The sequence below is a fragment of the Leptonychotes weddellii genome, chromosome 10, assembly GCF_054177405.1.
Source record: "Leptonychotes weddellii isolate Sample4059 chromosome 10, ASM5417740v2, whole genome shotgun sequence".
Classification (NCBI taxonomy): Eukaryota; Metazoa; Chordata; class Mammalia; order Carnivora; family Phocidae; genus Leptonychotes; species Leptonychotes weddellii.
This window is the reverse complement of record NC_138378.1, coordinates 96539118-96555493: the sequence shown is the minus strand read 5'-3', so window position 1 is coordinate 96555493 and position 16376 is coordinate 96539118. Positions and strand designations below refer to the sequence as shown.

General features: G+C 35.6%; 1 protein-coding gene across 2 annotated transcripts in view; it reads right to left on the bottom strand.

The window, feature by feature from the left end:
• Positions 1 to 969: 969 nt before the first annotated feature.
• The window catches only part of STRN (striatin), a 100621-nt gene continuing 85214 nt past the window's right edge, over positions 970 to 16376 (bottom strand). For both annotated transcript variants that reach the window (XM_081796914.1, XM_081796915.1), the window contains one exon: positions 970 to 16327. In XM_081796914.1, coding sequence (XP_081653040.1) covers positions 16158 to 16327 — 170 coding nt within the window. In that variant the 3' untranslated portion in view covers positions 970 to 16157. The remainder of the gene's footprint in view (positions 16328 to 16376) is intronic.

Here is a 16376-nt window from a genome sequence, read left to right as displayed (position 1 = left end):
GGACCAATGCCAACAACTCCCTTACACTGAGCCTCTATTTTTTAGGCCGTTATTTGTTGTGTTTTCTCAAACTTAAAAGCTAATTCCATTCCTTGCTGATACAGAAGCAAAACATAAACTGGCAGGGCTGCACTTTGTTCGTCTGCACATTGAAGACAAATTAGTCCAGTAATGACCAAACACACTGGGAATAAGCAAGGCAAGGTGGCTGATATCCATGACTCATTCCTAATTATTCTTTGCCATTTGTTTTACATATTTGTACCTAGAAAGACTGTTTAAATTAGTGGAAACTGTCCACTGACTATAGTATCAGGAACCAAATTACTCCTCCAAGTAACACACAAAAAAAGAGATGTTTGGGTAAAGCAACAAGACTTAAGGAGAGGGGAAAAAAGAATTGGCGTCCTGTTTTTCCAGGTGAGGTAAGGGAAATGGAGAAGCTGAGTAACACACCTCCTCAGTTACTGATGCAGAAATCTTCAGACGGCATTCTGAGCAAATTCTTGATCCACCTCAATTTTCTCCTCCTCATCCTTCAACTTGCCATGAGGAGTTGAATGTGAAAAATGAGTACTTCTTTTCTTGAACTCTTTGAAAATTAAGAAACACACTTAGATGATCCTTGGATAATAAGAATAAAAACCATAATACCACGCACAGAAGAAATTACAAGAAACATAAAAATACAGACCTATAGAAAATAAATATGAAAACCTAGAAGAAATGGAATATTTCCTACAAAATATAAATTATCAGAATTAATACAAGAAGTGAATGTTTTGAACCAAAGATATTAGAAAAGCAATTAAAAATCTTATCTCTAAAAAAGGCGGCCTCGGGACCAAAAGATTTCTCAGCCAAGTTTCATCTAATCTTTAACATACAATTTCAATGATCTCTTATTTAAACAATTCTAAAGTGTAGGAAAAGATGAAAAGCTCCCCAATTCATTCTATGAAACAAGTATTGCTTTCTAAAAATGTTTTATTCAAGTATAATATACATACAGAAAAGTGTACATATAAGTGTAAAATTAGATGAATTTTCATGAACTAAACAATCCAACATAAACAAGCACCCAGATAAAGAAACAAAATACTACCAGCACTGCAGAAGTTACCATCTGGCTCCCTCCCTTTCAGACACTCTGTCCTCCCCTACCTATCTCTCACTCTCCTGACTTCTAACAGTTAACATAGATTAGGTTTGCCCATTTTTGTACTTTATATAATGGAAAGCATACAGTATTCTTTTATAGCTGCCTTTTTAGGCTCAACATAATGTTTCTGAGATTCATCCATGTGTTGCTTGTACTTATACACTGTTCATCCTCATTGCTGTATAATATTCCATTGCATGAATACCAAAATGTATTTATCCATTCTATAATAGATGGACTTTTAGGTAGTTTCTGGTTTGAAGCTATTACTAATAATGGTGCTATAAGCATTCTAGAACATATCTTTTGGTGTACATATGTATGCATTTTATTGGATGTCTGCCCAGAAACAGAGTTATTAGATTTCATCTGTTCACTTCCGTAGATTCATCCCAATGGTTCTCCAACATGTTTGAATAAATTTGCATTCTCACTGGCTAGGGGGTGAGCCTTCTGATTAGTTTCACATTTTGTCAGCCTGCATAATTTTTTACATCTAATAAAAAGTCCACTGAAGAAACCCATAGACCAATCTCACTTAGGAATATGCATGCTGAAGTTCTAAATAAAATATTAGCAACTGGAAAACTGATTTATAAAAGACAGAATAACACATTATGACCAAGTAGGTTTTATTCCAAGGAGACAAGAATGGCTTAACGTCAGCAGCTCCACAATCTAGCTAGTCACCAGATTAAAGGACAGTAACACCCAAACACATCAAAAGAAGCTGAAAAGGCATTTGACAAAATTCAGCAGCTATTTCTAGTAAAATCTCTTGGTAAAACAGGAAAGAATTTATTTAAATAAGATTATTTACCAAATAGCAACACAAATACTCAAAATAGCTAAATACGCAAACTATTTCAATTAAAATCAATAGCACACAGAGATGCCTGCTATCACCATTATCACTTAACACTATAATGGAGTTTCTAGACAATAAAGATTCTAGAGAAGAAAAGAATTTTTCAAACACTGGGAAAAAAGTTATTTTTGTGATTATGTGAGTTTGAGTGTCATTACATTTGTGACTGTCATCATTCTATTTCTAAAAATCCCAAGAGACTGTAGTGAAAACTTCAGGAATTAATGAGAAAATTTAGTAAGTATATATAATAAACGTGTTGCATTCAAGGTAAGCATACACACACAAAAGTAAGCTTTTTATTTATAATAAGCCTTTAGAAATGGAAATGGAAAAAAATCCATTCTCAATAATGACCAAAAGACTAAGGAACAAGACTACATTTAGTAAAAAAAAAAAAAAGACACAGGACTTAAGTGAAGAGAAGTCTCAAATCTCAATCTTACTAATGATATAGACAGGATCTGAGCAAACAGAAAATGATACAATTTTGTTAGTTCTTAGAAGACAATATCATATGTCAATTTTCCCAAAATTAATCTTTACATTTAATGCAGTTTCAACCGCTAATTGGATAAAATGATCACAAACTTCAAATGCCTGATAATAACCAAGAAAGGTAGTAAAAAGAACAGTAGTTCAGGAGTGTGGGGTGACACAAAGCTCTGCCTGACCATTTTATAAAGCCCTTGTATGCAAACAGAGTCACTGTAATTAAATGCATGATATTGCCATATATAGAGTACTATAAGCAGAGTATATTGAGAAATCTCATTATATATGAAAAATTAATATATGACAAAGTTGGTATTTTGTTTCATTGGAAAAAGATAATTTGATAAGAAGTGTTGGAACAATTGGCAACCCACTTAGAAGAAAGTAAAGTTGGATCCATAGCTTGCATTCTATACAAAAACAAATTCCAAATGTAAAGAGTAAAGACAAATGTGAAAAAAACACTAACAATAAAAACCAAGAATAAAATGCATAAGCCATTCTAGGAGACTACACATGCCACCCAGGGGTGAAGACCTTAATACAGAATACTTTGAAATTTTTATATATTTATAAATGTCCATATTTTATAAAATAATATACTTGAGTATATACTAATATAAAATTTTGAATGTGAAAAGGTATTATAAATATGGTAAACAAATTACAGTTTGGAGAAAATTTGCAAATAATATGATGAAGTGTTTGCATATAATGTAGAAAGAGCACTTACAATTTTTTTTAAAAAACAGTGCACATATGGGCAAAATATTAATAAAAATGAAGTGAATGAAAAATAAAAATAACTAAAAACTTACAATGTGAATAAAAAGATACAAATAATGCAATTCACCTTATGAGCAAAATCCAAATGGCTAAGTTTTCTATGGGAAAAGTACTTAATACTATTAGTGGTCAATAGACAACTTACAAGAGTTGGGAAAACTGTTTGCAACCAAGAGTAGAAAGGCTTAATATTTATGTGTAATATACAAAAACCTCCTATGAACTAGTTAAATAAAAAAATAAAAAGGCAAACACAACAGAAAGATACAAACGTAAAGCTATAAATAAAAATATGAATATTTGTGGTAGACAGAATTCTAAGATGGCCCCCGTGATCTTTGCTCCTGGTGTTTACTCTCATGATAACGCTACATTTACCAAGCAAAGGGAGTTTGTGGAAGTTATTTAAGGTTACTAACCAATAGACCTTCATATACCGAAATTATCTGGGTGGGTCTACTCTAGGCACACGAGCCCTTTGAAAAGCAAGAGAGTTTTCTCTGGCTGATAGCAGAAGAGAAAACACAGTCAAGTATGAGAAGGATCTGATGAATCCTTGCTAACTCTGAAGATGGCAGGGGTGGGGGGTAGCGTTACATACAAGGACTGGAGAGTAACCTCTCAAAGCTGAGAAGAACTTCTGGCTAACAGCCAGCAAGGAAACAAGAGACCTCCATCCTACAACCGTCCTACAATTGTAAGGTTTGAAATTCTGCCAACAACATGAATGAGCCTGGAAGTGAATTCTTCCCCCAGATCCTTTAGTTAAGAGCCCAGCCTGGCACACACTTTATCGGACACTAAACAGAGGGCACAGTCAAGGCCACTTCAAGTTCTAACCCACATAACTATGAAATAATAAACAGGTATTGTTTTAAGCTGCTAAATTTGTGGTAATTTGTTATACAGCAAAAGAAAACGAATACCAAAGGTAATTTAATTATGAGTGAAATCCAAATAACCAAAGAACATATGAAAAGTTATGCAGATTTACAGTAATCAGGAAAATGAAAAAAAAAATAATATGGAGAAATCACTGTACACACCACTAGTCTTTTTTCTTCTCATTTTTTTTTTAATGCTACAAAAGCTATTGCTTGTGGGTATAAAAAGGGCATTTTTATACTGTACATTTACTGATGAAAATATAAATTGTTCCAGCCTTTTTGGGAAACAATCTGTTAATACTTATTAAAAAATGTTAAATCTACATCTCTCTCAACCCAGCAATCCTACTGCAGGGACTCTATTCCGTAGGAGTGAAACCATCATGGTCATGAGTATGTGCACAGGTACAATTACCAAAATAGTGAAAATCTGGTAGTAAATGCCCACTGATTATGGAAGAAGTTTAAGACATCATCATCAGAGTATTCATCATTAAAAAGAATGAAATAGCAGCTATAAGACAGACTTGAAGGAATTTCTATCACATATTGTTGGGTGAGAAAAGATGCAGAGGACATGTATTATCTCATTTATTTAAAGCATACAGACCCACCAAAAAATCTTTTTATTTATGTGTGTATATTAAGGAATTTAAAAGAAATCTATGTATGTATAGGCTTATAAGTTGCTCAAAATATACATCAAATTTTAAAAGCAAGTTGCAGAGAACATGTAGAGTAAGACAAAACTCCACGCAGTATTTGTGTACACATACTTGTACGAACAAGAATAGAGACATATATAACGCTATTACTACACGGGGGGTGGGAGTGAAATGGTATGGTGGGATGTGATGAGTTCTGCTATTATGGTCTTCATTACTTATTGCTCTTTTCTGTTGCTCTTTTTTTCAAGTTCTTATTTATTTAGGTAATCTCTAGAGCCAACATAAGTCTCAAACTTACGACCCCAAGATCAAGAGTAGCATGCTCTTCCAACTGAGCCAGCCAGGCCCCCCTTGTGTTGCTCTTTTAATTAATTGTATTAATTTAAATTGTATTACTTTTTACGTCTGAGAAACAACATCTCCTTTCCCTTTATTTATCCTTAGCACTTACCACTAATATTCTGTATTTCTTACCTGTATTATTTGTTGTTTTCCCCAACTGGAATGTAAGCCACATCAGGTAAACGATTTTGTCTGTTTGCTGATGAACACCAGCGCCTAGAATGGCCTGGCACATAGCAGTCACTCAAATATTGAGGAAAGTAATATTTTATGTATAACTTCTTCTTTAGGGCTACTCTTGATGTTCATTTTAACCTTGTTTCTCCTAAATACCTGATATTCTAGAAGTTATCAGGAGTGTGAGAGAATTACGTGACAAGAAGTATGAATGCAGGGAGTGAGTAATAATTATTTGTTGGATGTTTATTACTGCCCATTTTATCAAGTGTTTTGTATCTATTATCTCAAATCAATCTATCAGGTAGATTTATCATCTCCTTTTCACAGATGAGAAACCGACTCACAAGAGTTAGCTTGACTACAGTTTCACTGACAATAAATGTCCTGCGTCCAGGCCAAAATCCTGTTCCTTCCTTTGTGCTGTACTGATCTTAAAAGAATATTTTAATAATTAAAAGAGATAATAGTTCTTATATAATACAAGGGTTTAACATTGAGATTTAATATTTCACACTCACACAATTCACTACTCTGTTGATGATTCTGTTAATAAGTCATTTGATTGTTATATATAAATTGTCTGTCTCTAAACTTGACTCTTTTACTCCTGAAGCAGTTAAGCTCTGCAGCTCAAGGCCACACGCCACCTGGACCCTGGTAGAGTGGTAAGTAAACCGGGACAACACAAGCTCTTCCGGGGCGAGTTAATAAACATTTAGATAATTACCATCCAATGATCTGGACAAAAAGCAGCCCTGAAAACATCTTGAGGGATTTGTCCTAGATTCTCCCAATTCAAGGCAAGCTCCCCAGAGGAATGCCTTTCTTGACAATCTTCTGCTGGAACTTCCTACTTCTTTGGAAAAAAAAAAACCCCAGCCAGTTAGGAACAGCAGGACCATCTGAGGGTCACAAGACAAGAGTGGTGGACCTGGCCTGGGCCCGAGACAGTCCTGGCAGGTCGAGGTTCCAGACTGCAGCAGTGGCCCCAGAGGGGAGCAGAGGTCAGTGGGGTGGTGCTGCGGAGGTGAGGGAAAGAAGGGGCCCCATAACAGGGTTCAGACATGCCTCATCTTCCCCCACATGCTTTGCTCAATTCCAGTGCAAGGCAGGACTGGAAGTGTGCAGCAGCGGGAGGGTGCCTTTGGCATTCTGTTGCCACCTTCCAGGTGAGGTCCGAATTCCCCCCTAGTTAGGGTGCAGACCTCCATCTTGGGATCAGCTTCACAGATCGAAATACATTTGCGATTGGCTAGGGACTGGCGGAGAGGACTTTTTTTTCTTTGTCTTTGAAGATCTGGATAGATTCAGAGTTTTGAAAATGTGCTGATTACTCACCAAACAAATAGTTATTGAGTACTTTTTGTATGGTAAGGCACCAGGAGAGGTGCTAAGGGGACTATAAGAAAAACAAGTGAGGAGCTTACAGACACTGAAGCAAACAAATAATCATTAACTGCTTTTAGTTCGTTAGGTAACAGTGAGTGATACTTAAAGTCTGAGTTGAGGATGGTATAAGGCGTTCATAGTAAGACTCATCACTACCTGCTGCCCATACCACAAAAAAAATCCACAAGATTTTGAAATATATAAAATAAACCTTATCACATCTTCCTTGCTAGTCTTTGCACTTCCAAAATAATTTTTAAAAATCACACAAAATTTGTGTTTATCTGCAGAGGCAAGCTGTATGTAACTTGCGTACATCAAGGACACAAAACTGCATGGATCTCTAACCTTCGATTTCAAAAGTAAAATCATTTCTGCCTCCAGAAAGCAATGATGTTCCTAAGGAGAAAAAACAATCTGCTTGCCAGGTTTATTTTTTTTTAATTGGAATCATTAGACGTGTATTCCGCGTATTGTAGGATATGAGAAATAGGAGCTTATGGTCTTGCTTGTTTAAAAAGCTGACCAGAATGAGTAAAAGAAAGCCTGAATATTTTAGAGCTGGTAGAAAGCCTTTCTTCTGACCCTGAGATCTACAACGAAACTGAACAGGTACTATTTCACTGAAAAACAAAGTTTCCATTTAAATGAATTAAGTGGTATTTTAGCTGATTCAAAACTCGTGAATGGCAACTGGCAGAATCTAACCTTAACGCTGATAGCTCTGAGGGGACATTGCTAATTAACATTTTTTACATGCTATATACATGTTAATTTTAACATGTATGAAATACGTAAGTCTCCATGTTGACCTGCAAACTATGTACAAACATAGTGCTTTTCCAGGCAGTCAAAATATGGAGACATTTACCACTTGTCTACATAGCAGTTGAGTACTGTATCAGGACTGTTACTCATAAATGACTGTCAAGAGATGTGAGACCAATGAATTTTTTTTCTAAAATACACAATGAATGAAATTATTCCAACAGGATATTCAGAAATACATGGGCTCAAAAGTCTGTAGAAAAATATGCAATATATATATATATATATTTTAAAGATTTTATTTATTCGACAGAGAGAGACATAGTAAGAGAGGGAACACAAGCAGGGGGAGTGGGAGAGGGAGAAGCAGGCTTCCTGCCGAGCGGGGAGCCCGATGTGGGGCTCGATCCCAGGACCCTGGGATCATGACCTGAGCCGAAGGCAGACGCTTAACAACTGAGCCACCCAGGCGCCCCTGCAAATATATTTTTAAGTGCTTTTAAAAGCATAGGCAAAACCATTCAAAACAGAATTCATCCTATAAAAATAATTCTCCAGTCTTTTCGTGAGATTATCACTTGGCCACATGAGAACATTCTTACATGTCTGGTCTTCATTCTGACATATGCAAATGGTACAACATACCTGTGCCTATGTTAATACGGCTTCCTAAAATATCATAAAAACTATGTTGTCTGATACTTTACCAGGGGGCTCTAGGATAACTTTTAATGTAAAAATCTTTAATTTAGGTAACAAGGACCAATGACAAGCCAGAATTGGAACCATTCACTTTTGTAGGTCAAAAGATCTCAGAGGTCATTGTTCCAGGCCATTTAAAGAGGAAGAAGGACAATGGGTGGTGGGTCCAGATTGCAGAGATATCTGGCGGCTTTTCCTTCTTGGTATGGTGCTTTTTTCCCCACACTCTCACCCAAATTAGCCAGAACCCAAAGTAAACTTTCTGATGAGATTTCTTTTGCTCTAACGTAAGTTAATCTTGTTTATTTATGAAAAATTACTGCCTTGGTCCCACTTCCATCAGGAAGTAGCCAGATATCAGTATCCTTTAACATTTCAGCACATCTAAGTCACAAGTTGCTTGTTTTTACAACTCCTACTTAACATAAAATTTTGCTTTCTGGGATGCCTGAGTGGCTCAGTCGGTTAAGTGTCCGACTTGATTTTGGCTCAGGTCATGATCTCAGGGCCGGGAGATCAAGCCCCAAGTCCTCCGTGCTCAGCAGGGAGTCTGCTTGAGATTCTTTCCCTCTGCCCCTCCCCCACTCTCTCTCTCAAATAAATCCTTAAAAAACCTTCTTTGCTTTCCATGCAGTTTTTTTTAAATTTTTTTAATTAAAGGAAGTTTTTCAGGTTGGGAAATTTCATTTGTGAATGATGGGTTTCCCTTACCATTACCCTTAATTTGATGGTGTTATTGTATGAGGTAATTCAAAAATACCTTTGGTTTGAGGTTGGAGATTGGGAAGCTGGTATATATACTGGATCTTAAGAGAGCACAGAAAATTTTGGCACATGAATTAAGAATACTAATTCTAGTACTCCAAGTGTATTTAACAGATGTTTTACTGTGGGTTCTCCTTTACATTACTGGATTAATTATCTCTCTCTTAAAGAGGAACACAGGAAAAATCAATGTGGAGTTAGCATCTGGACCAGCCTTCAATGTAAGGTGAATGGCTAAATCATCAAGGACAAGAAAATTTTCTACAAAACAGGCCCTTCCTAGTAGCAGGATATTGCAGATTTTGTTCACTCAAATAGATCCTTCAAGTCTGACTGAGGCCACCATTACCTTTAGTCTAATTAAACAGGATTAAGAAAGGGCTTAGGGTTGTAGGAGCTAAGTGAAACAAAGTGAGTCATTTTCTGTATGGTGGGTTTTGAATTGTTTGGTTTTGAAAGTATATAAAATATACTAAATTAAAAATTGTGTTCCAGAAAATATGGATTTCAATTTTCAGACCTGCAGGTCAGTGCTTACCCATAAAACTGGAGTGTCCTGATCATTGTAAGCAACAGGTGTAACTAAGAAGTAACAAGTGGAGGGACGCTTCATGGTTACAGTGATTGCGTTAAATAGTGCTGCTAGATTCCTAAGTGTTCCCGGTGACTACCCTAGGTGCCAGAACAGCTCTGGGATGGTCTTGGGAAATCCAATGCAGGTCAGAATACCACTCTGGAGTACCCCAGAGTGTCCGTCAATCCATGTAAAAACATTTAGCATCCTCCTGACCTTCTGAACCGGATTACTCTAAAATAACTCCAGCAAATGTCTCAGTTCTCATTAAAAGGGACAAAGGGATATTTCTGACACTACTGAAAAATGTGTCCATGACAAAGGATATAACACTCACTACTACAGAAGCATACAGAACATCAAAGAACAGCAGATAGTTTCAAGGACACTCTTAGATTCCACATAACATTATGGCTTCAGATTGGAACAAAGAGATTGTGAATTGTGGGCAGAGAAAGCCTTTGAAAAATAATGTTGATTTGAAAAAGCAAGGGGAAGGGGAAGGCTTATGTTTGTTAAATAGCCAAACAAAAAATAGAAACACATTTTAATTTTTAAAAAATATGTAACTGAACACTTGAAAATATACGCATGTGTCCCTGAAAGTATCACTGACCCAATCTTATGGAGTATTTTATTTAATTTTACTGGCTTTCCAAAGGTTCAAACTCTATAATGATAAATTTCTCTACCTTCCTCACAATCAATAATTAAGACTGTTCCATTACTTTGGACTCATATCTACTTTGTCTTACACCCCTTTTATTTCTCTGCATGCCTCTCCTACCCACCCCCCCACCAAAAACACAAAATCAAGATGTATTATTTTAACTGCAAATCCACTAGATTCCAAAATATTTCAATTCATGAGACACCTATAGCACATTATCTATATTTGTACACTTTATTTAAAAACAAATAATACACTTAGAGCCACCAAAAAAGATATCTTAATTAGCTTATCCATACCCTGAATTTACAAAAGAAACTTCTTGCACCACAAAAATTAGCATTTGGATTAATTTACATTAATTGATATAACTGAATTTAAAAATACCTGAAGATCAAACAATCTGGTCCAGGGCTCACCAGTTGGGGGGTGGGGAATTGGGTGTGTGGAGAAAAGGAGTTACTTAGGAAACTGAACTGATGATGCCCTGAAGTCAGCTCTAGTAAACTGAAGTTGAGAAGACATAAAGTAACCAGTAGATTTCAGGATTACAAAGAAGTGGTTCCTCCTAAAAACATATTAGATCATATAGTTGGAATGGGTGTGGGGGATATCTCTTAATTTGGATTGAAAAAAAGTCTGTGGAGAAGGGGGTTGTATTTGTTTCTCACAAGAGGCAAACTTCAGCCAAACAATGAGAAGAAAGTAGGGCGGGAGGTATGTGGTAGACTGAAGGCTTTCTGACTGCTGATAATACCGAATTTAGCAGATCTGTACCAGTCAACTAAAATACCATTCTCTGAGACATTATCAGAAAGGAGCTAACAACCAGGGAAAAATCATTCTACTTTAACAAGGCACTCACTGGTTCACAGCCTGTTAAAAATCCAGGCAGACATTAAAGTTAATCTAAATTAAAATGAACTTTCTAATTTGCATCAGAGGGATGACAAGCATGTGGTCCCAGTTAAATAACATCTAAGCTTGACTAGCAAAGATGCAGAAAATTCTGACCCCTAAGTACCACTTTAGGAATACTGCTAGAATAAACAAGTGGAATCTAGGGATCTCTGTTTGGCCTAAATTTGTTTTTTTTTTTTGTTTTGTTTTGTTTTTTAAGATTAAGAACAAAAACAAATATGGAACAAAAGCAAAAACAAAATTGATGCAATCCGGTAAATACTTTGTCAATCTGGTGTCCCTGACACTGACATGGAGGTCCAGCTGGATGATGGATATGGCCAATTAAAAAACTTTCAGTGCTGAAAGTAAAAATGATTAAAATCATTTACCAATGGCCTGGCCTTTGTTTTTAAAGATGGACATGTTTTCTGGACCTTCCCTTAAAAGAAACTTCTGGAATTGATACATTTCACAAAAATAGACATATAATTTTTTTCAGCTACTACTTTTGTACAACCTGAATCCCAGTGTCAAACACAAAGTACTACAATTATATAAATAACTACACAAATAACATAGTAACAAAGGCAACTTCTAAGTAAATAAAAGTAATGATTATGTACTTAATAGCCTTGAAATAGTCAAAGAATAAAGTAAGCTGAAAAAAACTGTACTTAGAGCTCTTTTTCCATGTAAATTCAGTAACAGTTTGGCTCTTGGTTGAAAATATCACAGACATATACTAACCAGAGATTAACTATATCCACTCACTATCAACCTTGATGATAAATTTTAAGTTCTTTCAAAAGAAAACCAAAACTCTTAAGTCTTTCAATCTGATTTGTGACATTTTAGTTCAATATAACTTAAATGACAAAGCCTGAGAAAAGCACCAACATCGATTTTTAAATTGCATCCAATCATCATTTTCAGATGTCAAAGATTTGCTTTAGTTAAAATGGCAGCAATGACAAAGAGGTAGATATGAAAGATGTCATTTAAACACTATTCTTAGGTGGTATTTTAACTAGTTCAGGTGTTTAAAAATAATTTTTACTAGCTGAATCTTCATCACATAAGAATTTCATGACATGCTCTTGTGTAGGAGGGAAATATATGAAGTCCTAAAAAAGAGGGCCTTTAAAAATCACATTTTTAAAAAATGAATTTACTTAGCCAACATTTAAGAGAGCCCATCATTTTGGTGAACCAATAATTTCTCCTTTTACCTGAACTTGACTATAGTGAAAGAATAGTTATTTTTCCTCTCTATTGAAATTTCTAGGAATTCACATTCAAAATCCTTGGAAATACATGTGGTGCTCAGAAGAGCACAAAGACAATGCATGAAATGTCCCCTGAAATCCTAGAAGTTGAGCAGATACATTGAAGACATTGATGGTCACAAATCAGGACCGTCACAGATTGGCAAGCAAACACACACACACACACACACACTCTCTCTCTCTCTTAGCCCCCACCCCCCACCCCCCCAACTCAATCCTCATCCTCACTGTAAGGCTGCATTTGTATTTTATTTTAAAGGCACCTCTCATTCTCTAGCTATTGCCTTCTTGATGATATCTGTTTTGTTAAAAATCCTGAATGTTCAATGGAAATAGTTCAGTACTGAGAATGGAATATTTTTCAATTCACATTTGAATAGCCAGGTTTTCTTACATTCAGATTTTAATAAACTAGAATGACAGTCTTTAAAACAAGCATGCTAGCCTATAATGAATATAATATATACAGTAATTTAAACATTTAGAACTATATATTATACTGCAAAAGCAAACAGCACAACACTCATCATACTCATTACCTGCGGTGTACACTACCTCTAAAAACAAAAATACAAAACAGTAAAATGCACCTATGGTTTATATATATATATATATATATATATATATACACACACACACACACATACATATATATGTATATATATATAGTCTATATATATTATATATATTCTTACAATATATATAATATATATTTATAAAATATACATACATTTTAGACATTTTCAAATAAATCTTTATCATTATCTCCAAAAGAAATTTATAGCAAGAATACTGAAGGAATGAAAGTCAGATAAACAAAAAATTTTTCACAAAGTTCATTATCAGTGATGCAGCATAATTTCCCCCCTTTTAGTCATAACTAAAATGATTATAAAAGCTAAATACTTTGCATAACTAATTATCTGTTTAATGGCAAAAATTGCTAAACTTGTTCAATAGAAAAATACTGAAGGTCATTATATCACTTATGTTAAATATCTGTCTACGGTTCGAGTAGCAAATGAGCTCCATATGACATCTGGGTTTTGAGAAGGGTGCTGCAAGCTCCCAGAGATGTATCCACAGCATATGAAAATAGGGCAGGGGACCCACATCTCCTGCTGATTTTCATACTATCCCAATATATTTCATCCAAAATATTTACAAACCAAGCACTATGAAAGCATTTCAATGACTGTTTGAATCTTGAATTTGTTCATATTGTGGATGTTCATTAAATTTTCTGTAGGCTGGGGGCGGAAATCAGACGCATGTCTATGCTTCTATCTGGTTGGAAGACAGCTTTGGCTCATTTCTGGGCTGAGATCACACAGTGCTAGTGGAGAAAAATCTCTGTTTCTGTGTACAGTTTCCAATGGCACGCACTGGCTTGCTGAAGAACTTTCAACAGTTCCAACATTTGCACTACAGTCTACCTTTCTCATGGTCATTTTCCACTCACTAACAGAAAAATTTCAACCATGAGGTATAAAATGCAGGGGAAGAGAATGTCTTGGTTTTGAGAATTTTCAGTGGCATAAGTAAAGCAGGCACTGAAGACCTTGAGAGGTAATTAAAGCAGTAACTGGTAGAACAATAGCTTAATCTGTCATAAATATGCCAAGTAAGGGCACCTGACTGGAATTTTCCAGTATCCCTCTATAAATGTTAGGTCAGCAACACCATTTTTTCACTCATTGAAGAACCAAAAGAGGAATGCACCAAACAAAATGTGTAATTCTATATCTGCATGGGAATAATATAAATGTTCACCTGGTAGCTCAAGTCCAGGTCAATTCATTTGATTATACAAAGGAGTCCCTTGAGCCCACTGTTAACCAAAGCACAGATGAAATGAAAAGGTAGCTGAGTCAAAATACTAAAGCATATCTGTATATCAATCAGGCAAACCTAGCACACATCTTTAAAGAAAATCTGCCTGTATACTTCAAAACTCTGAGAGGCAGAAAACAGAAATTTTAAAGAAAAATTGTCAATTACTATCCATATCACCACCAGAATACGTTTTCAAGGAGTAGATATACATATCATCAGAGGTGTCATTGTTATGACAATGGACTATGTGGGGAGAGGAATGTAGTAATTTTATTAAAAGATTAAAATATTTGTGGATATGTATTTTTAAAATCTGAGAACTATCATACATACATTTTGCTGAAACATTGGGCATTAGTAAATTATTTCTAATTTCTACATTGGTCTCTGACATTTGGGGCAAACAAGAGAGTGTGAAGACAGGTGAGACAGTTGTAGGGATGAGGTCTATACATTAGGTCCAAAGAGTGGGGTCATGGGAATACCAAGAGCTGGCCACATGTGGGTCACAGGCTAGGTGAGCTCAGGGAAGCCTGGTCCTTTATGACAGTTTTCCCCAGAAACGATATCGATACACTGTCTATTAAAACATGCTATGTATTCCAATTAAAGAATGGAGGAGGGGTAGGGGCAGGGAAAGAGAAAGAGAACTCTTTAGCCAAGGTTATGCACTGAACTCTTCCATCCAGATTTCCAGGGGGGCTCCCATTCTTGGATATATTAATGGAGGACTTCTGGGGTACAAAATAGTTGGCTTTACTGCAAAAGCAGGTATCTGACATTAACCAAACCCTTTGGGCTGTTAAAACATAATAATTACAAACTGTTTTGGTAGATGTCAGATAATTTGAACGTGAGAGACAAAGAAAGAGCAAGAGGTCATCTGAAGCATGGTATGTGGGTTGTGACAAATGAGTACTCACAGATAACTTCCGTCTTTTCAAACCACTGAAAGGTAAGATTTCATTGATATGAGATAACCACTCTGATACTATAAATATCACATGAATAAAGTGAATTTTTAAAATTAACAGAAATTATTATAAAGATATGCCCTGCTTGCCCTTAAAAATAAACAGAATCTCAAACCTGAATAAGTTAAATCCTTTAGTAAAAGCAGACTCTATCAACTATTCATAATGGTGACTCTTTTTGACAGCTAAACTTTACAATGGTACCAAATCTATTTTCAAAAATGTAATACAATATAGAAATCTGCTTACAAACTAAATATTTGTTTAGTATTTCTGAATAATAATATATTTAACATATTATTGCATTTCCTTTTTTTTCCCCCTTAATAGGTAAAATGCTTTGCCAGGTGCTTTATGTGCACAGATGAAAGGAGAGCTAAATTAAAAACTCATTTGAACACTGCCTGGTCATTATGCACATAGGGGTTAGTACAGCAGATATGGTCAAGATTACTGTTTTGACTACCTAATGTGTTTAACAAGATTTCTCAGGGGAGAACTAGGTCTAAATTTCTGTTCTTCCTCTACTCATTCCCAGTCATCAAGCTTTTTAATTATCCCTTATAGCATGCCCTATTTACTCAACAGGGACAAGCCAAACTTATGTTCGCTCAGGCCTGCCTAGCGAATTAGAACCACCTCAGAAATAAAAGCTCCTATTTGGGGGAAAATTTGAAACAGTTTTCAGGCTCACAGATTTAGCTGAGCTTGCAGCAACCTGAACAAACCTTAGTTTTAGAAAACAGTATACGAATTGCAAAACTATACTTTAACAAATGTTCTCTGTGCTCCTTCAGCAGAACAAAAGGGCAGGATAGGCTGATTCTTGCCCTGGTCTTCTGTATCTCTTTTGTGCAGTTGATTATTTATAAAGAGCTAGAAGGTGAAGATAATGCATTGTGTCATACAAAGACTTTAGCCAGTGCATCAGCCCCAGCACTGGCTATATAGCATTTGGATGGGTGGAAAGCTACATCATGAATGGATTCTTCAAACTTTTTCCGATGAGCTGTAAACTCTTGGATACACGTTTTACTTTCTAGGTTCCATAAACGTATTGAACAGTCATGACCTGCATCAAAAGAAAAGGAAAAAAAAAGAAAAGAAATTGAAAGGAAACA